Source organism: Hydra vulgaris, chromosome 10 (genome assembly GCF_038396675.1).
Source record: "Hydra vulgaris chromosome 10, alternate assembly HydraT2T_AEP".
Classification (NCBI taxonomy): Eukaryota; Metazoa; Cnidaria; class Hydrozoa; order Anthoathecata; family Hydridae; genus Hydra; species Hydra vulgaris.
In genome coordinates, this window is record NC_088929.1 from 33158126 (window position 1) to 33180000 (window position 21875).

At 26.9% G+C, this 21875-nt stretch overlaps 1 protein-coding gene across 5 annotated transcripts in view; it reads left to right on the forward strand.

The window, feature by feature from the left end:
* The first annotated feature begins 3532 nt into the window (after positions 1 to 3532).
* LOC100197133 (mediator of RNA polymerase II transcription subunit 15) overlaps positions 3533 to 21875 on the forward strand; it is a 48000-nt gene continuing 29657 nt past the window's right edge. For 2 of the 5 annotated variants that reach the window (XM_065807845.1, XM_065807848.1), the window contains exons 1-5: positions 3533 to 3631; positions 11829 to 11955; positions 14251 to 14338; positions 14420 to 14477; positions 16738 to 16878. In XM_065807845.1, coding sequence (XP_065663917.1) covers positions 11900 to 11955; positions 14251 to 14338; positions 14420 to 14477; positions 16738 to 16878 — 343 coding nt within the window. In that variant the 5' untranslated portion in view covers positions 3533 to 3631; positions 11829 to 11899. Of the gene's footprint in view, positions 3632 to 11409; positions 11509 to 11828; positions 11956 to 14250; positions 14339 to 14419; positions 14478 to 16737; positions 16879 to 21875 lie in introns of all 5 variants that reach the window. The other 3 variants (XM_065807846.1, XM_065807847.1, XM_065807849.1) reach the window with 3 other exon arrangements.

Genomic DNA, 21875 nt, shown 5'->3' on the forward strand with positions numbered 1-21875 from the left:
GACCCACTAGCTCTGTAAAAAAACTCCACTCTTCTTCTTATTCTGTAACTTCAGAGGTTACTCATGGTTCTATCCTTGGCACATTATTCTTTTTAATTTACATTAACGATCTTCCAGATATTCTCATATCTAAGGTAGCATTGTTTGCTGATGATACTAGCATCTATTCTTGTTGTGATAAGAAGCCAACACTCTCTGATTGCTTGGAGGGGACATCTGAACTTGAAAAAGATCTCACTTCTGCTACAGCATGGGGCTCACAGCGGCTGGTGTACTTCAATACAGATAAAACTCATTTTTTTTCAGTTAATCGTTATTGCAATAATTTAGATCTTCTTATATTTATGAACGGTGATGTACTCGGTGAGTCATCTACTCTTCATCTTCTTGGATTAACTCTTACTTTCGATCTTTCTTGGAAACCATATATCAAATCAGTTGCAAAATTGACATCTGCTAAGGTTTCATCTCTTTATCAAGCTCCACACTTTCTTACTTTAGATTCTATTCTCTATCTCTATAAATCTAAAATCCGGCCTTGTATGGAATACTATTGCCATATCTGGGGCGGATCTTCTAATGATGCCCTTTCTCTTTTAGACAAGGTGCAAAAACGCATTGTAAACGCATACTTGGACCTGCTCATGCAGCCAACCTCCAACCATTATCACATCATCATAATGTCGCTTCTCTTTTCTACAAATAATATATTGGGCACTGCTCTAAAGAGCTAGCTTCTCTTGTACCATCTACTAAAATTCATTCTCGTGTTACTCGTCATTCAAGTCTCATCCTTTTTCTGTGACTGTTCCTAGGTGCTCCAAAAACTCTTATTCATCTAGTTTTTTTCCTCGAACATCAGTTCTTTGGAGTTTGCTTCTTTCATCTTGCTTTGCTGATTCATATAGTTTGCAATCCTTTAAGTCGTTCGTCAATCGTTATCTTGCTCTACAATCTTCATCTTTTCAATTCCAGTAACTTCCAACTTTAATTAGTGGTTGCTTGCAGCCTTGTTGGAAGCGAAGATGTTTAAAGAAAAAAAAAATCCGGCTCAGGTTACCCTTAAAAAACCCTAATTAAATTTTTTGATAATTAATACTACTATTCCTATTTTTATATTATTTATATGACTATTTTTATCAAATTTGACATGAGGCTATCTATTATTACGTCAACAATTTTTGAGCGATTTTCACATTCCCTCCCCATCGTCAACAAATTGTAAAACTTTCAACCCCCTCCCCTATCCCACAATAAAAAGAGAGGGGGGGGGGCTTGGGTTTGTTATATATATATATATATATATATATATATATATATATATATATATATATATATATATATATATATATATATATATATATATATAATGAATGGAAAGTAAATCAATATTTTAAAAAGACTATAACTAAAGCAAAAAGTGATTAGAAGTAAAATGTTTAGACAATTTTTTTTTTCAAATTTTAAATGAATACGTTTCAAATAAATGTAAACATTTAAAGTTACAAATGTTTGCTCCGAAAAAAAAGAGAAAAAAAGTAAAAAGCATTAAAAAAAAACAAACTTTTAACTAATGAACATATTTCAAACTTATACAACACTTTCAAAACTTTGAATAATTTCTTGTGAAACTAAAACTACAACTAAAAGCTAAAAATAAGTCAATATTTTCTTTATCTAGCCATTCTACACTTTGCATCAACTCTTGAGCAATAACTGCCATAAGCTATCTCTTTCATTTGGCAGCTACTAGCATTGAAATAATTTTTCGCTGTTCGGTGCGTTTAGAATTTGACTAGGCCCAGGATTACATTCCTAATTGCATCCTTTAATTATCATACAAGTTTTCAATTAAACTGACGTTTTTATTGAACTTTTCAAATTAGCAAAATATATGAATTAAGTAGAAAAAAAAGGATGTTGGTTCCAATTTTCTGAAACGATACCCTAACTATCTGAGAGCACAGCAAGTGAAATTTTTTTTAAACAAAACCCACCCTTAACTTTCAGGCACAATATATTCTGCCGCTGTTGGAAAATTATTTACTTGCTTTCATATTTCTAACAATGTTTCACCAGCATATTTGAAGTTTAATTTTTCCAGCTCTTCATCAAATCTAAAATATTCATGTGGAAAAATTAGTCCTGAGAGTTCCCAACTAAGCAGAGTCAATCGCCATTCTAGTAGATTAGGCGCGCTTCTACCAGATGCATTCATTGCTACAAACATGGCATCAATGTTCTACTTTACAAAATGATGGATGGTCGCACCAATAAACTTTTGATACCTTGGATCTTAATCAGACCCACCATCCATAGAAATAAAAAAAAGTGGTTTATTCATCTTTTCGCTTGAATTCTATGTAACAACGTCAAACTCTTCTAATTCAAGAACCCTTTCAAAGTCCAGTCCATGTGTTATACACATGGACTGCTGATGATAAAAAATGGTTTTCTGATCTGCGGCCGTGGCGCAGTGGTTAGAACGCTTGCTTTATAAGCAGGAGATCCAAGTTCGAAACGAGCTCTGGACATATATTCGCGTCACGGTAAGGAAGGAGGCGTGAACTTCCTGGTTAAATGCATTTCCGCGGTGCTCTGTGACAAGACCGTTAGGATTTCTTGGGGCACCTAAAAAAAAAAAAAAAAAAAAAGATCTGATGGCTATGTAAGTTTGGTTTGAAGACAGGTAAACCCAAAGTTACAGCTTCGGGTTTACCTAAACCGTTTTTTGAATTTCAATGCTAGCATAAACAGATGGTGTGAGTATAAACAGATGGTGTGATTTGTGTCAAGATGCAACTACCCATTCGTGATCAGGGAATGTAACGCGGTATTCGCCACGTATTAAAAATGGAGCTTGCTTGTTAGGTACTATCAATCCAATTGGGACTCTGGATTTATCATCTTGACTGACGAAGCTTACCTCTTTAGGTACCAATAAAGAAGCCAGTTCCTCTGGTGATTCAAAGTAGCTGTACAAAATCTACCATGAATGTGTTTTGAGTGTAAACCATTTTGCGCTTTTACTTCTCTTGTACAGTTGTTTATGGCGTTTGCTTTCCAATGATAAACTTTGTTTTGGCAAGAGCCGAGTATAGACAGCTTTGTTTGTACAATCTTTATTTGTAATACCTTGAACCTGTATTTGTACTGTTATTCATCGACAACACTACGATAAATATCACTTTGTCTTTTTTCATGAGCAGCAGAACCACAGGAATACAAGCGCTGCCTTGTTTTCCTTATTTTGAATTATTAAATTTATTTACAAAAGTAACATTGTTGACGTCAACTTGTCTTGACCTTCCCCTTGTCAACAGTTTCTTGATCTCTCTCCCCTATTTTGTTAACGTAATTATTGGACTAAAGGATTATAATAGTTTTTATTTTAGATTAATTGACTGATCAGTTCTAAAACACAAATTTTTAGATTTACAAATTATGGGTATTATGATTTTTTAAAAATTAAACATCATAAACATCCCATAATTATAATTATGGCTTATGGGGATGTTTATTCTGGTTTAATGGCATTTCAAGTAAAATTTGTATTAACGCGCAACTTAAGAAAATATTATATCCGACAAGTTGATCGCGTATGTAAACATGTATGAATGTAAACAAACAAGTAAGCAAAAACTGTTATTGTGTTTAAAGTAATATATATATATATATATATATATATATATATATATATATATATATATATATATATATATATATATATATATATATACATTTTATATTTATATATATTTTTTATATTTATATATATATATTATATATATATATATATATATATATATATATATATATATATATATATATATATATATATATATATATATATATATATATATATATATGAATATATATATATATATATATATATACATAAATATATATATATATATATATAAATATAAAAAATATATATAAATATAAAATGTATATATATATTAAATAAATTCTAAATGACTAATTCCCTAAATTTCGACTAAATCGACTAAAAGATCGACTAAATTCCCTGACTTTTCTTATATATATATATATATATATATATATATATATATATATATATATATATATATATATATATATATATATATATATATATATTTATATATATATACATACATATATATGTATATATATATATATATATATGTATATATATACATATATATATATATATATATATATATATATATATATATATATATATATATATATATATATAATATATATATATATATATATATATATATATATATATATATATATATATATAAATATGTATATATATATATATATATATATATATATATATATATATATATATATATATATATATATATATATATATATATATATATATATTATAAATTAGTAAAAACACTCATCTAATTTTTAGTTGTCTTCAACTGCATGTTTCTCCATCAGTAGGTTCATCAGGAAGCTTCCTGATGAACCTACTGGTGGAAAAACATGCTGTTGAAGACAACTAAAAATTAGATGTGTTTTTCTAATTTACTATTGCTCTGTTCTTTAAGAACATTTGCACTCTATTTATAGAATACACTAACATAGTTTATATATTATATTTATATATATACATATGTATATATATACATATGTATATATATACATATGTATATATATACATATGTATATATATACATATGTATATATATACATATGTATATATATATATATATATATATATATATATATATATATATATATATATATATATATATATATATATATATATATATATATATATATATGTATATAATATACATTTTAAATGCAAATAATTTTAAATACAAAAAAATAGGTTTATATCAAAGTAACAAGAATATATTGTACAAGAAATAAAAAATGATTAACTAAATAAAAATATTTATTTGTAAAACTGAAAAAGTTTAATTTTTGAATTTATAATATGTCACAAAAGTTTTCGTACACCAATAAAATTAATACCTTATAATATGCAATTCCTTAGTAGTTGGTTAAAACTTGTTCAAATTTGTTCGTTCATTGATTTTTATTAAGATAATAATAATTTTTTCATCAAAAATTTCGTTTTAAACATAAGTTTAAATACAAAGCATCACATATCTAATGACATGTGATGTTTCGTAATGACATCAATGAACAGAAGATTAGTTCTTTAGTATTTTGTTGAGCATCCTTTGGCATTTACACAAGCTTTGAATCTTCTGTTCATTGATGTCATTACAAATATTATAAATTCAAAAATTAAACTTTTTTAGTTTTACAAATAAATATTTTTATTTAGTTAATTATTTTTTATTTCTTGTACATTATATTCTTGTTACTTTGATATAAAATTTTTTTGCATTTAAAATGATTTTTATTAAGTGTTTTCTCTAAATTTTAAGGTGTACAAAAACTTTTGTGACTGACTGTATATATATATATATATATATATATATATATATATATATATATATATATATATATATATATATATATATATATATATATATATATATATATATATATATATATATATATATATATATATATATATATATATATGTATGTATTTTAATAAACAAGGCAAACTTTTTAATTAATAAAACCATTTTATTAATTCTAAACAAAACAATACATGTTTCGACTATCAATAGTCATCTTCAGTTGAAGTTTAGTTTTTAAATTTGTTTAAATACCTATATAGGTGATTATTTCAATACCAATACAAAATGTAATTATCTGTGTACAAACTATTAATTTAATTACAAAAATACAACAAAAACTATTATAAGAATAACAAGTCATACTAAAAAAAACAAATAGGAAGTGACGAAAGAATAGGTTAATAAAAAAATACATAGAAAGTAATAACTAAACAGAAAATGTCTATTGGACATGGTTGACCTGTTTGTTCATACCAGGTTTTAACCATTCTATAAACATGCTTTCTTTAAGTTTTAATTCGAACTTATTAGATGCTGAATCTAAAACAAAAAAACACTTTTAATTTAATTGCATAAAACAATTTTAATTACCATGTGGATGTTTACAGATATGTGATTTTTTGTCTCTTTTATAATGTTGAGTTATTTGTGTCTTGAGATGGCGAGTAGTTATGCTTATATAACAGGAGTTCCGTCCTGCGCATACGAATTTGTAGACCACGAACGATACGAACTCTAGAGGAATAAGATCTTTAGAGGAAAAAAATTTAGAAACTTTTAGTGAGACAAAAACTAGTTTAAAATATACAAAACAGCAATGTCTTTTAACAATTGAATTCAATCTTTTTTTAGTTAAATCAGATATTTTTCCTAAAAACGGTAGTTTAAAGTAAGACAAAGGTTCTTTGATTTTTGGTTGTGATGGATTGTTTGTGTTAATTTTGTTTAAATAAGATTTATATATTTTCGATATTAGCCAAGATGGATACATGTTTCTTTGAAATACTTTGATAAGGTTGTTTATGTCGGAGTTAAACCCTAAGTACTATTGATTTTAAATGTTCTATCGATTAGGCATTTGATAAGAATAACTCTGTACGAAAGCGGAGTGAAACTATAAAAATTGGTGTGTAGACCAGAGTAGGTTTTTTTTATGAAAAACTAGTAGTTACTGTAGAATTTATTTTGTGTAAATTTACGTCCAAGAAGGATATTTTCAAATTCACTTTTTGTTCCATGGTGAAAGAAATAGAATTGTGTTTACTATTAATATAATTAAGGAAAATACGTGCTTCATTTTCTGACTGAAAAGCAGCAAAAATGTCATCAACATATCGTTTATAGAAAACTGGCTTAACTCCATTGCAATTTTTAATCCAGTTATTTTCAAAATGACCCATAAACAAATTGGCAAGAACAGGTGCTAGTGGAGAGCCCATGGCTACACCATCTATTTGATCATAAGTATGTCCTTTAAAAATATATATGTATATATATATTAGTGTGATAACAAAAATTTTTTTTTTATGAAACCACTTGCAATTAAGGAAAGTTTATGAGTAATTGAAGAATATAAATTGCATTTTTGATTTTTTCAAAAAAAGTCCCCTCCCCCCCTCTTTGGAAGAAAAAAGTGAAAAAATAATTTTTTTTTTAAAAATGACATGTGTTTTTTGCTTTATTCAAAAGAGTAATAGTAATAACTAAGCAACTTTTATTAACAAATAAGATACAGAACAGCTAGCAATTTGTCCAAAATGTACAAGAAACGTTTAAAATAGTTTTTGCTATGAACTTCAGGTTCAAAAATTCAATTTTTCTTGATTTCGCATGAAGTTCCTCCATCAGTTTTACAACTTGTTCAGCAATTTGGTTAGATCTGGGAATGTCAATTAATGACTGACCAATGCGTCTCCAAACACTTAACTGCTTTCTTGCATTTTATCTTCATGAGTGAGGTAAACAGTTCATTGAAAGACGCTTCATCGTAGTGTTGCGAGTGGAACCAAGCATTTGTCCATTCATAGCAGATGAAGTCGCATGCTGGAGCGAGGATACTGCGCCACTCTGGTATCAGAAATAATGCTATAATAGCATATATTGCACGTGAGTTCCATCTTGCCTAGTGTAAATTTGGGAGTTTCTTCCAGCTGATTCTAGGCCAACGTGAAGTTGTTTTGTAATGACGATATGCCTGATATAGTTCATATAAGAACTTAAAATCATCTCGTCATCCAGGGTTCTTGCCTGTGTTAACATCATCTGTCGCAACGAGGTGGTAATCAGCCTGAAGAGAGACACAATTTTCTGTTTATTTGTTAATGAAGGAATAGTTGAGTTCTGGTTTGGTCATTGGCTCTTGAATAAGAAAATCTATGACATGCTTCAGAAGGAGGTCGAGCACATGGTGCTGACAGCCAATATATTGTGGCTTCTGAAAGCCCTTGCTCAAGACATCATCCTGTATGAGGTCGTGTCACAGATTATCATGCGAATATTTTCCCAAGCATCGTATTCATCAATTAGCTGATGTAGTTCCATGTGAATGGCCGCAGCAGAACCACTCTCACATTTAAGAATATCAAGTTTGATTTCGGTTGTCCAATTTTTCAGCAGAACGACTTGATACTCTTCCTCTTGCATTCTTTTACCATCAAACTGAAGACAATAGGGATCTTTGCTTTGAAGTTTTTGAACAATTTTGGTTTTCATTTTCTGACCTTCAGAGATTACTCGTTTCCAGACACCCGCCTGACTTGGAACCGGCACATCATGACCATGTTCAGCAATGGTTGCAAGAACGTCATGTGCTTTATGTGTAGAAATGTTGTTTTTCAGTACTAGTAAACTCGCTATTGTAGTGCTTGATCTTTGGTATTTCGGTTTGCATTCAAGAGAAGATGACATGGAAGAAGAGGTTGGCAACTCGGGTGAAGAATCAGAGGTTTCAGAATCCGAAGATTCTGAGTCACTTTCATGTGTTTGTGTGGGTTGGGATTGAATGAATTGATTGAATTTTTTTATTTTCTATTCAAATACAAGTGCATATAGACTAAGTAAGTACTTTTTTTTAACTACCTGTGTATGTAATAAATGAGTTAAAATACTGATATTTGTAATGCAAACAGGGAAATATGGCTCTGTTGATTATTACTTAGTTTAACTAGTTTATAAAAATTAAACTGTTAAAAAAGATAATTAAAACAACCAAATAACATTGATCAGATAAAAAAAATTCTATGTTTTAATTTTATAAACATTACACAGGTATAATTTAAATAGAAAATGAAAGTTATTTATTTGTAGGAATAGTTTTAATTTTTTTTTAAATATGGTTTTGATAATGGAGTATTTTACCCCTTTTATTGAGCAGAATGGTTCAGACATAAAAAAAGAACTAGGAAGGAGAAAGGGAATCCTATGTAGCTAGCCAGTCAATGACAGATTCCTGCAATTCTGTCATATGTAAGCAGTTGTTTGACGGCCAGGCATCCAAGCATTATTACAAGTACTCACTACTACATGTATCGCTGTCTACATTATTGTCAACTGCAGCATCATTAACAGAATCATCACCATTATCTTCAGCACCTGCAGAAAGACTACAGAAACCATTTTTTACTTCAACCTCAGGAAAGTCTTCTATTGGAGACTTTTTTCTCAAAGAACTGCAGCCTAGATTTGCACAAACTTCTGGGCATGTTAGGTCAACTAGAGTCATGTTTTGCTACAGAGGAAGCTTAACAGGTGAAGAATGTTTGAAGTAACTGAAAGAAGAAGCAGCAAAAAAAGATAATGATCCAAGAAAAAAGAACACAAGAAAAAGAAAAAATTTTCCTGCTCAAGATGATAGAGACAGTGATGAGGGCAACAAAACTGCGTGTCTAAAAAGTGGTATTCATTGAGGTCAAGGAGAAGAATGGGTGTGCTGTGACTTATTTGATGTTTGGTACCATATTAAATGAACAAAAATTCCAGATGTAGCTGATATTGAAGTTACAGACTGGATTTATGAGTTATGGATTATGAGTTATGATATTATTGAAGTTATGGACTGGATCTATTGCCTATAAATAATGTAAAAATATGTTTTACATACTGGAGTTTATTGCCCCCCATTTTTTAAAATTTGGGTCAACATTAGTTGTAACTTTTTAGCTTTTTTTTCTTTAAATGACTTAAATTTTTTAATTTTAAATGACTAATGAAATTTATAATTTTATTAATATTATATAAATTTAATGAAATTTATAATTTTAAATGACTTAAATTTTTTCTAAATAAAGCTTTTGTACATATAGAAATATGCGTTGTCTATCACTTAAAAATATTTTCAATTTAAATTTAATATTTTTTTACTTATTTCAAAGAATGAAAAAATGTTCTTAAAAACATGGGGCCTAATGCCCCCTGTTACGCTAGTTATTATTAATCATGAAAAAATATTTAGAATAATAGTTATAATAAATATTTTTTTATATTTTTAAAGTCTCTACAAATGAGAGCGCGAAAATATAATTATTTTAGGCTGCTTGACTGTAGGATTACCAAAGTCTTTTACATCATTTCTTGTTGGGTTCAAAATCTTTAAGTAAAAAGAAACTTATTTAGGTTTTTATGAATAACCCAAATGTAAACTATACTCTGAGTAACACAACTACCTTACTGAAAATTTTGTGTTTGCTATTCAATTCATCTATTTTTCAACAAAACAAACAAAACAGTCTAGAGGATTTAAAAGGCTTTGAAAACTCTCTCCATGAAAACTTTACTAAAGTTACTGGAAGTAATCATTTTCATCTTTTTGTGGTACACTATGGGTTGGTGATGAAAGGGTGATCGTAAGACTTTCAAACATTTAGGAGAGCATTTGTAAAATATTTTAATTAGGGAAATCTCTTCCAATGACTAAGAGTAATAAAGAGTAAGAGTAATAATAAGAGTAAGTAAGAGTAAGAGTGCTAAAGCTACCAGTTTTTGTGCTACTTAGAATCCTTTAATTTGAGTTAAATTTTATTTCTTTGCTCACACAGGTAGTATGAAATCTTTTTTAACCATTTATCAGTATGCTTAGCCAATGATCTATTTTTATGACACAGTTTAACAACCTATAAAAGACATTATGTCAAAGTTCATTAAAGGCGATGTTTTTGATTGGTTTAAAACTACAGTTTCAGCTAGTTGAATTTCAGCAAAGAAAAAGCTATTTTAAATAAATGTCATAAAGGATATTAAAGTGAGCTCAAAAGAATAGTAAAGTAAGCTCAAAAAGACATTTATAATTTCAGCTAGTTGTATTTTTTTCCTGCAATCATTGACATGTAATTGTCAATGATTGATGAATTAAATATGGAAAAATCTTTTTTTTAATATGCAATTGTGCAAAATGTAAAATGCTTTTACCCAGAAATAATGTGCAATGAATGGTTGGCAAAAGATAAAAGAAAAGCAATTGTATAGGATTTAATGAAAACTCAAGACTTGAAACCAGTATCTGTAGTTATCTCTGAGGATCTTAGATAATTAAAAATGCATAAGGTTGACAAAGAATGAAATAATTGAAAAGAAAGTGAAGTTACACATGCATGAAAACAAAAAAGTCATTTTGGACAATCCAATAAGATTATTCTGGAAAATGTTAAATAAACACAAAAGTAAATGATTTAGAAGCTTCTTGTAAAAGTTGGTGGTGCTAAAAAGCTCCTACCTATGTTATTGAAGCAAAAGTTAATCTGCAAGATAAAAAAGTTAATATGGAAGAAAAAAAAAGATTAAAAATTATGAGACAATTTAGGTTTAAAAACTAATTTTTCAATTTATTTTTGATTTATTATTTAATTATTTAAATTTGATTAATTTGTTGTTTTAGAAAAGTAAAGAACTTTAAAATTTCATAGGTTATTTGATGTTTAAATTTTGTTACCTTTTATCTAACTTTTAATGTTTGTTTTTTTAGCAAAGAAAAAAGACAGTCATAAAGGATATAAAGTAATATATCAATTGACTATTTAAGATATTTCTATATTATTTAAAGATTTTAAAAGATAAAAAAAAGGTATTAGAAAGATTTTTTATTAGGTTTTAACATTTCGGTGGTAATACTTTTTCAGTGGTCTTTTTTAACAAGAAAATCAATTTTATTTAAACTTTTATCATTTTTTCAGTATTTGAGAATTTGTTGTGATTTCAGAATAGTTTATAAATTAAAATATATATATATATATATATATATATATATATATATATATATATATATATATATATATATACATACATATATGTATATGTATATATTTATATATATATACATATATGTATATGTATATATTTATATATATGCACATATGTATATGTATATATTTATATAACTTTTAGATCATTCCATAAGTATTTAAGAACTATCTACTGATTTACATACTATCTACTGATCTTCATAAACAGATGTAATGGCTACCCAAGAATGGATGTCTCAAGATTTAAGGCAAATGATTATTCAGCAAATGTATGTCATTTTTAGATTATAGTTAGTAATTGTAAAAATCAGAGCATCTAAACTTATAATTTAGTCAAAACCTTAGTGAAGCAAAAATATGTTTGTGTTTTTTATTAAATTTAGTTTCCCAAGACTCTAAAGTCTTCACTTTGCATTTGAAGAAGCTACTCTTTTTTTAATGTTTATTTAAATTGTTTTTAAGTTATTTTCACATAATTGTCTAAGTTGTTTTTATGAGTTCTTTATGTTTAGGCTTCTAATGAAACAAGTTCTTTGTGTTTAGACTTATAACCTAACATATTTAATGTTTTTAGGCCTATGTAAAATAGCCAAAACCCACTAATTTAAGTAATCAATCATTTATTTCACTTTGTAGTGTGTATTAAGCAAAAAAAGTGTATATTAAGCAAACAATTACACAATTATTAAATTACATATTTATAAACTTGAAAGAATGTGACAACCTACAATGACTCTTTGAGCTTTTGATAAAATATATAAAATTTTAAAATAAGACTAATGAACTCCTATAATAACAATAATAGTATCAATAACAGTAATAAAAAGTTAACAGTAATAATAATGATAAAAAGACTAAATAAAAATCATAATAATAACAATAATAATTTTAATAATAGTAATAGTAATCATAATATTAACAAAAGTAATAAAAGTAACATTTATATATATATATTTATAGTACATATATATATATATATATGTATATGTATATATATATATATATATATATATATATATATATATATATATATAAATATATATATATATATATATATATAGATATATATATAAATATATATGTATATGTATATATATATATATATATATATATATATATATATATATTTATAGTAATATTTATATATGTATATATTTATAGTAATATTTATAACAATATTAATATAATGAAAATACAATAGCAGCTAGAATAACAGCAACAATAACAACAACAACAACAACAATAGCAATGTTAGTGTAAGGACAATACTAATAGAAACATAAAAAACAACAATCAGAGTAATATTAGTTATAATATTAAAAATAATGATAAGATTGTGATGAGAATGAGTTTTAACAACAACAAAAAAAAAGTTTGTTTGTATGTGTGGGGGTGGGATGGGGGGTGGGGTATGTGGGTGGGTGGGGAGGGGGTTTAGATTGTTTTGTGGAGTTGTGCAATGGATCATATTATTAATAATTTATATTTATGGTAATATTACTACTTACTGGATTATTATCTCTATTGGATTAATAACGTGTAGTATCTGTATCAATTTTATTTTATAATTGAGCAGTAAAATACTGCAAATTACACATCAGCATTAATGCATTATGCATTCTTTTATTTGTAGAAATGTGCAATGAGTAATAAAATCTACATGAACTGTTACTTTTTGGCTGATTAATCATCCTAAAAATTTAATTACTTGTTGTAAATTGTAATCTAAGTGCTTATTTCAACTATTGTTTACTACTTTGACAAAAAACAAACTTTTTCAAAGTAATCAAGTTAAATATTTTAGTACTGGAAGTTTCTAAGTCCTTTAGGAGAAATATATTCCTGGTTTCATTATCTCTAAGAGCAACAAAACATTAGCTGAACAAGAGGATACAAACAACTCAAAGATATGGTTTAAGTTAAAAAAAGAAAATCAACACCAGATATATTGCAGGAGGGGGGGGGGGGTTAAAGCAGCTAAAGGTAAAAACCTAGCTCAGGCTTTAATCCCCAATATGGTGCACTTTCTGTCAAGCAATGTCCAGCAATTATGGTTTGGGGTGCAATCGTGTCATGTGGTTTACTCCTTTTACATCAAGATGAGGCTGTCAACTCTGTGAGTGATTTGGAAATTTTGAATAACAATTTGTCTTGGTTGTTATGAATTAGAAAGTTTAATATTTTTATGCACAGCAATTTACCATCAAGCAAAAATGGTCAAGACATGGCTCCAAGAAAATATGATGTTCTTGCTCTTAATGGGTCTTTATTTTTATTTAAATGTTCGATATTTATTATATACATATATACTTTGCTTTATTTAACTAGTTATTATTTACTAATATCATTATTTTTAGTACTATGTTTTATATATTATTTTTAATACTATGTTAAAAAAATATTTAAAAAAGTAAAAATAACTAAATTATAACAAGCAGTTATTTTCTGTAAATGTAAAGTTTCAAAAATCATAAAATAAATATTTATGATGTTGAGTAAAATTTTGTATGACTTTAAATTAGTATATATTAAAAAAAACTACTTAAGTATTAAAATTTTTATAGTGAAGACACCTACAAAAATTTTGGGAATCCAATTGGCAAAACAAGTCATGAATTGGAAGTTTCAATTATGGAAAAAGCTCAGTCTAGGGTATGTTTACTTCGTTAGCAAATAAAAAATATATCTATAAACTGAACCCTTTATATAAACTGAATAAAATGTATTTTTAAGGATGATTATATACGGATGGCTGCGCATTTAATTTTGGGTATTAAAGAAATGACTAACAGTATGTTTTTACTTTTATTTATAATGGTTAATAGTAGTTTTATAATTTTATAATGTTGCTGTATATTAACAGAGTCATTGAATGTAAAATTATAAAAACTTTTTTATTGTTTAAGAATGCTGCAAATGTTTAATTTTCATATTAATAACATAATTGCATATTTAAAAAAAGTTTTTTTCGAAGAGCATATTAGATCAAAATACTTGTACTGATTACATTTTCTTTGACTAACAAAGCTAAAAAAAATTTTAAAAATCTCTAAATTGACTCCAACTTTTTTTTTACAAATTTTGCATTATATTTATTCAATATATTTATTAATAATGAAATCTGAATAAATTAATTATTCAGATTTCATTATTAATAAATTTATTGTATATGGGTGTATACATATATTGTATTATTTGTGTATACCTAGTAAATGTGAATATATTAGTATATATAGTAAAATAATATATACATGCCTATTCCCCTCTAGCCCAGTTGTTTTTACACTCCTTAGTTTGGAGATATAGTTTAGGTCATTTATATTTTGTTATAAATATTTCATTTACTATAGAATTATTATAGTTTGACAAATATTGTTGTGAATTTTTATTCACTGTAGATTTCTTTCAAATAATAAAAACCAATTCAATAAAACTTTTAATTTCTATTTCTTTTCTTCATAGACAATTTTTAGTTTAACAAAAATATTTTTCTGTTTAAAAAATAACAGCAATTAAAATTAGTGTTTGTGAGTGTAAACACTAAATCTAAATCTTGTAGGAATTGGTCTTGTAGGATTGAGTTTTATTTTAAAAATTAGCTGAAGAGTTTTTTTTATCAGTTATAAAACACTGATTTTTAATTCATTACAGATTGGACTGATTAAATTGCATTAAAAATGTTTACAAAACTTATGTTGTTTTAATCTTTTTATCAGCCAAGTTTTTGTTATAATAAAAAGTAAATTTTGTTTTTGGTTTTTGCCAAAGTTTTCTATTAACTAAAACTTGAATTTTGTATAAAAATTATACCCAAAAAACCAAGTTTCAAATAAACTTGTTTATAAATTTTTTTTTTATTTAATTTAAATAATGAATTTATTCTTGATAGTTGCATTTTTCTAAATAAGTTTTCAATTTAGTTAAATTTTAAACTCATTGTTCTCAAAATATTAAATTTTTCAATTATTTAGTTTTGTATTATACCACGTATTTATCTGCTTGTTAAAAATATCATAACTGAATTTAAAGAATCTATTGCAGTGCTCATTGTTATCTTGAAGTGTGACATTTTGTGATCTTGAATTTATTATTATTTTGTTGATCTAATCTTTGAGTTTTTTTTTTTTTTCAAGGCTCTTTTTATCTATGATTATATTTTCTAAAATAAATAAAAAAAGTTTAATCTCAAATAACAGCAAGCTAAAACATAAATTCCAGAATGACCGAAGAAGTGCTTAATTCTCAACTATCGTCTGATTGTCTTGACTTCTGGAAAAAAATTCAATTGGTAAAATCAAGATGGCTTTTGCATAGTTGTCCAGGACCATGTCATAAATAAAAAAAAAGTATTAAAATTAAATTAAATATGTTATGTAAAGACCCAATTTACATCACCATTTTTTTTATAAATAAATAAATAATTTTTTTAAAATAAATTGTTAACAGTTTATAAATAAATCAAAACATTGTAAAAAAATTATTTAAGTTTATGTTTTAATGGTTAAATTGTTTATTTTGAAAGTGCACCTCAACCAAAATTTAAATTAGTGTTGGTTTTAGTAAAAAAAAATTTTTTATCAATCAGTTAAAAAATTAAATTTATACTATTAACAAGTAAAGCTCTGATCTGATAAATAATGGAATTTAAAAGATAAGTATGATATAAGTTTGAGATTGTTTTTGTGTATGTGTGTGTGGGGCGGGTATGTGTGTGTGGGGCGGGTATGTGTGTGTGGGGCTTGATCAAATTTAAAAAAAAAGCTCTACAAGGCTCTGAGAAAATATAATTTCTTCAACAATTTGTACAATCAACTTAAAATGAATTTAATAAAAGAGTTAACTCGAAATTTTTCATTCTATTTTTGAAACTATTTTTCTATTATTTGAATTAGTTATTTCTAGAATTGAACAAGAAGGCGCTATATGTACTAGTATTTACATTATCTATACAGTATCTATATTTGAACTATAGTACTTACTTCTATATTTGAACAACATTTTGAAAAATTGAGAAAATAATCATGAAATATGTAAATTATTGTTTTTTAAAGGTCAAATGGTTACAACTAATTCAAATAATCAGCTTGTTCAGCAACAAATGCAGAATCAAACATTGAGACCCAATTCTATCATGGTTCCTGTCATGACACAGCAAGTACTTCAGAATGTTCAAGAAAACCCTTCATCCCAAGGTATTCTATTTATTACTATTTATACATATTTTTATTTTACATATTTTAATTTTTTTATTAAAATATTGTTCTTATTTGTAAAAGGTTTATATCTTTTTTTAATAATAATAATTTTTTTTTATCTCTATAATACTATCTCTTATTATTTATTATCTCTTTAATACTTAATAACTATAAAAGTTAAAAAGCAAAAATTAAATTCGTGTTAAGCGACAAAAATTGTTTTTTGTTAGCATCTAGAGCTTTCTGCCGAATAAAGGCTCTTATAATAAATGACTGTTGTATAAATTATTTACAATAAGTAATTACAATTTTTGCCTTTTTTTTTTTAAAGTTTTTAATATCAGCTTCTTTTTCACTTAAAAACATTTGATCCTAAATTTTCTCTAGGAGGTATAATCAAATTGTTATTATCTATTTTGGACTGATGATAACTATCTGATTATATCTTCTAAATAAAGCAAGGATAGAAGGCGAGGTTTTAGGGTAACCTTTTACTTTTGTTTTTTGTTTTTTTAACATTGTTGTTAGAAGCATATTTACACAGCGTTTTTTTGCTCTTATTTTGCTATCAGGGTGTTTGCCAAAAATAACTCCATCGCACGTTCATATTCTTCATTTGTGAGCACCTTGTCATAATTTCTTAAATAAAGCAATCTCTCAATAGTTTCTTTGCAAAACTTTTTTTCTCTTTTGCCAACCCTGCTGAACTCTAATAAAATTCTTCCATCAAGCATAAGTTTATATTTTTAAATATATATTATTTAAACAATTCCAAACTACTTCTACCCAATACATATCCGTGAAAGATTGTAAGTTCATTACTAACCAAGTGCTTGTTATCTTTAAAATTTTCCTTTTAAAGCAATTTTTTATTTAACAATGTGACAAAAGAATTTTGTTATTTAGTGTCAGAAAAAATTTGAGCGCAAAACACTGTTTGCTTTAACTAAATCACATGTTTTTTGAACACATCGCATTCAAGGTATTTCTCAATAGATGTAATTGCTTCTGGTACTAGCAAAGACATTTTCTCGAAAATAAGAGATAACGGAACAGTATAACTCAATATATCGCCTCGCTTAATAAACTAATAATTTTATATCTGATGCATCTTTTTGAATGCCTATAAATCTTGATGGATCTTTTATAGTTGTATTGTATGGATTTTCTACCTGTTTGTTAGAAAACTCTAATATAACAATAAGGTTCTGAAAATGAGTGTCAGTAGCAATTACCTGATAAGTCTGTGTAAAGTTTAAACAGTTTTAAAAATTATATTCTCTGACACAAAGTAATTGTGGGCATCTTTTTCAAGTTTCATGTCACTAAATGCTTCTTTTAAAGCAATTTTCTGTTTGTGCAACAAACCCTAAGTAAATAAAAAGTGTTGACCAACTTCTTGTATCTCCAATTTTACAAATCTTTTATTGACAGGGGCCCCATCTCAACCAGTGCCAATTAAATGCTGATTTTTCTGAAAAGAAAACTGAGCATTGTGAACGCCCTCAGCATCTGTATCAGCCTGCTAATTCAAAAAAAGTACATAAAATTGTGGCACGCTTTTTTAACAACTTTATATCATGTATAGAGTGTTGACTTTGTTTAGTTAATCAACTTTAGTGTATTAAAAGTGTAAAGATATAAGAATGCTCTCATTTGGTTAATGAGTGCAGTAAAGGCAATTTTGAAAATTATTTTTAACTTGATTATTTAAGTAGATGATTTGACTTGATTATTTAAGTTGATGAACTTGAGGTTTTTTAGAACACAAGCTTGCAGTTTTCTAGGGAACAGTCACTTAGCTGATCAGTGCACTTTTAAAGAATTTATTTTATTTCAACATTTTCCACAGTTGTGTGAAATAGTACAGTATTTAAGACATTTTTGATATAGTTTAGTTTTTAGTTTAAATAAAGTTAATTAATTTTAGCATTTATTTCTAAAGAAATAAATGCTAAAATTAAAAATTAAAGTCGTCCGTCAATCGTTATCTTTCTCTACAATCTTCATCTTTTCTCTTCCAGTAACTTCCAACTTTAATTAGTGGTTGCTTACAGCCTTGATGGAAATGAAGATGTTTAAAACTATATATATATATATATATATATATATATATATATATATATATATATATATATATATATATATATATATACACATATATACATATATGAACTTTTTTCTACTGGACAATTTGCCTGATTAAGACTTTTACCGGACATGTCCGATAAAAATTAAGGAAGTGCAATGAACGCCATTTCTGACCACACATAAAATTTTTTGTTTTTAACACTTAACCATGCAATTTGTTTTGACAACTCTAGACGTTTCAAAATGCACTGAAAATTAAAAGAAAATTTGTAAGATAAATTACACAGGTCTGCGAATAAAAATTGTTTCAAATTTAATAAGTGAATTTTATTTTCAATGCTGATTTTGGGAAAAATAGTGAAAAAATTCCATCACGTACAGTTATTTCAGAAACTGCTTGTCTAGTTTTAGTTTTTTTGATATTTTTTATAAATAGTTCAGTACTCTAGTAAGTTTGAATTTTGGTTTTTAAGATCTCCACAAACTGTTATTTAGCTTAAAGTACAAGTTGTTTAATTGACAATAGCTACCAGAGGATGTATAAACTCACCAGATTGCTTCTGCTACATTTGTGGTAACTATACCATTAAAAAGCGATAAAGAAACATCTTCGATTTTGTTGAAAAGGTATACTTTGCCTATTTTGGTATAAAGTTAGACGATCAAGGTAAGTCTTGGGCTCCACACAAAGTTTGTTGAATATATGTTGAAGAACTAAGGCAATGGTTTCAAGGTAAAAAGCAGTCCTTTCGTTATGGAATACCAATGCTTTGGAGGGAGCCCAAAAATCATAGTGATGACTGTTATTTTTTTTCTTGCAACATACAATATTTCAATTTGAAAAACAAAAAGGATATTTCTTACCCTAACATTCAATCAGCCATTTGCCCTATTCCTCATGGACCCGGAGTACCAATACTCTCTCCGATTCTTTGGATGATATTTTAGATGACCACAAGACATTGGCTCAGCAAGCTGATAGTGAAGAAGACGGTGATTGTTGCAATCCTGGCACAACCAATCCCATTCCATTTTCACAATCTGAACTGAATGATTTAGTTAGAGACCTAGGTCTTCCTTAAGACTTGGCAGAAGTTTTAGGATCTAGATTGAAAGATAAAAATATGTTGGCTCCGGGTACATCTTTACTTGGTATCGATCAAGGGAAAAGGGATTTGTATCTTTCTTCTCTCAAGAAGGTGACCTGGTATTTTGCAATGATGATCCTGAACTTATGTCATGTTTTAAAATGGAATATGCTCCTGATGAGTGGAGACTTTTTATCGATTCATCAAAAAAAAGCCTTAAAGCAGTACTTCTGCACAATGGCAATAAGTATGCTTCGATGCCAGTTGGACACTCGGTGCACTTCAAAGAATGTTATGAAAACCTTGAACTGGTTTTAAACAAACTCGGCTACTCAGAGCTTTCTCTGTGAATGGGACAGTCGAGACAGAAAGCACTACATAAAAACAGTTTGGCCCTTGAGAAAAACCTTAGAAGTAAGAGTTAAAAATTTTGAGAGAAAAAGCCTTGTGGATCCCAAAAAGGTGTTCCTTCCACCACTTAACATTAAGTTAGGGCTGATGAAATAATCTTTCAAATATCTTTGTGGGGAGTTTCCTGGTTTATCCGAGACAAAGCTAAAGGACGGAATCTTTGTTGGACCAGACATTAGAAAACTTCTAAGAGATCTTAATTTTGTGGACAAAATGGAAACAAAAGAAAAGGCAGCATAGACGTCCTTTAAATTAGTTGTTACCGGTTTCCTAGGAAACAACAAAGATCCAAACTACAAGACCAATGTCGCAGACATGCTTGACAACTTTAAGAAGCTGGGCTGTAACATGAGCATTTAAGTTTATTTACTCCATTCGCATCTTGATTACTTCCCTGCAAACCTTGGTGACGTAAGTGAAGAGCAAGGCGAAAGATTTCACCAAGACATCAAGGAAATGGAAAGAAGATATCAAGAAAAATTGAATGTCAACATGATAGCGGACTACTGCTAGATGTTGAAGAGAGATGATCCTGAACAAGTCCACAGCCGGAAAAGCAATAAACAATAAAAGAAGCTTCGACAGAAAGCAAAAACATTGTTATAAGGACTTATAAGCTGAAAGAGAAATGTAAGAGTTCTTGAAAAATAGTTTAGAAGATGATTTATTCATAAAATAAAATTCTATAATGTTTGAAAAATATGAAAAATTGGTTGAATTTTGTTATTTTACTCAAAAATAATCCCTTTTTTGTGAGAAAATCTGACATGATAAAAAATAATGGATTGCATTTTCGAAATCAGCACTGAGAAATACATAAAAAACAGTTATCAAATTTCAAACAACTTTTTAAAAGTATTTTTTTGCAGACCTGTGTTATCTAACAAAAAGAAAAAGAAAAAATCTAAGCTCAAAAAGATAAATCTTAAAAAGCAAAATATATTTATATGAAGGTTTTTAAAAATTACTATACTATGCGAAATGCTATGTAAATTAATAAATACATAAATTATTGCGTAAATATATTAAATACATAAATTATGTAATTATTAAATACATAATTAAATATGTAATAGAAATGTGTTATAAAAATACAAAATTATTAAATACATAAATTACTATGTAAATATATTAAATACATAAATTATGTGATTATTAAATACATAATTAAATATCTAATAGAAATGTATTATAAAAATACATTTCTATTAGATATATAATTATGTATTTAATAATCACATACAAAATCGTTATATACGTAAATTACTATGTAAATATATTAAATACATACATTTTTAAGTTTAATTATTACTTTATTAAATAGAGTAACAAATTAATTATATATACAATAAACCCATTTTACTTAAATTATCAAAGAATATTATTTATAACTACATTTATATA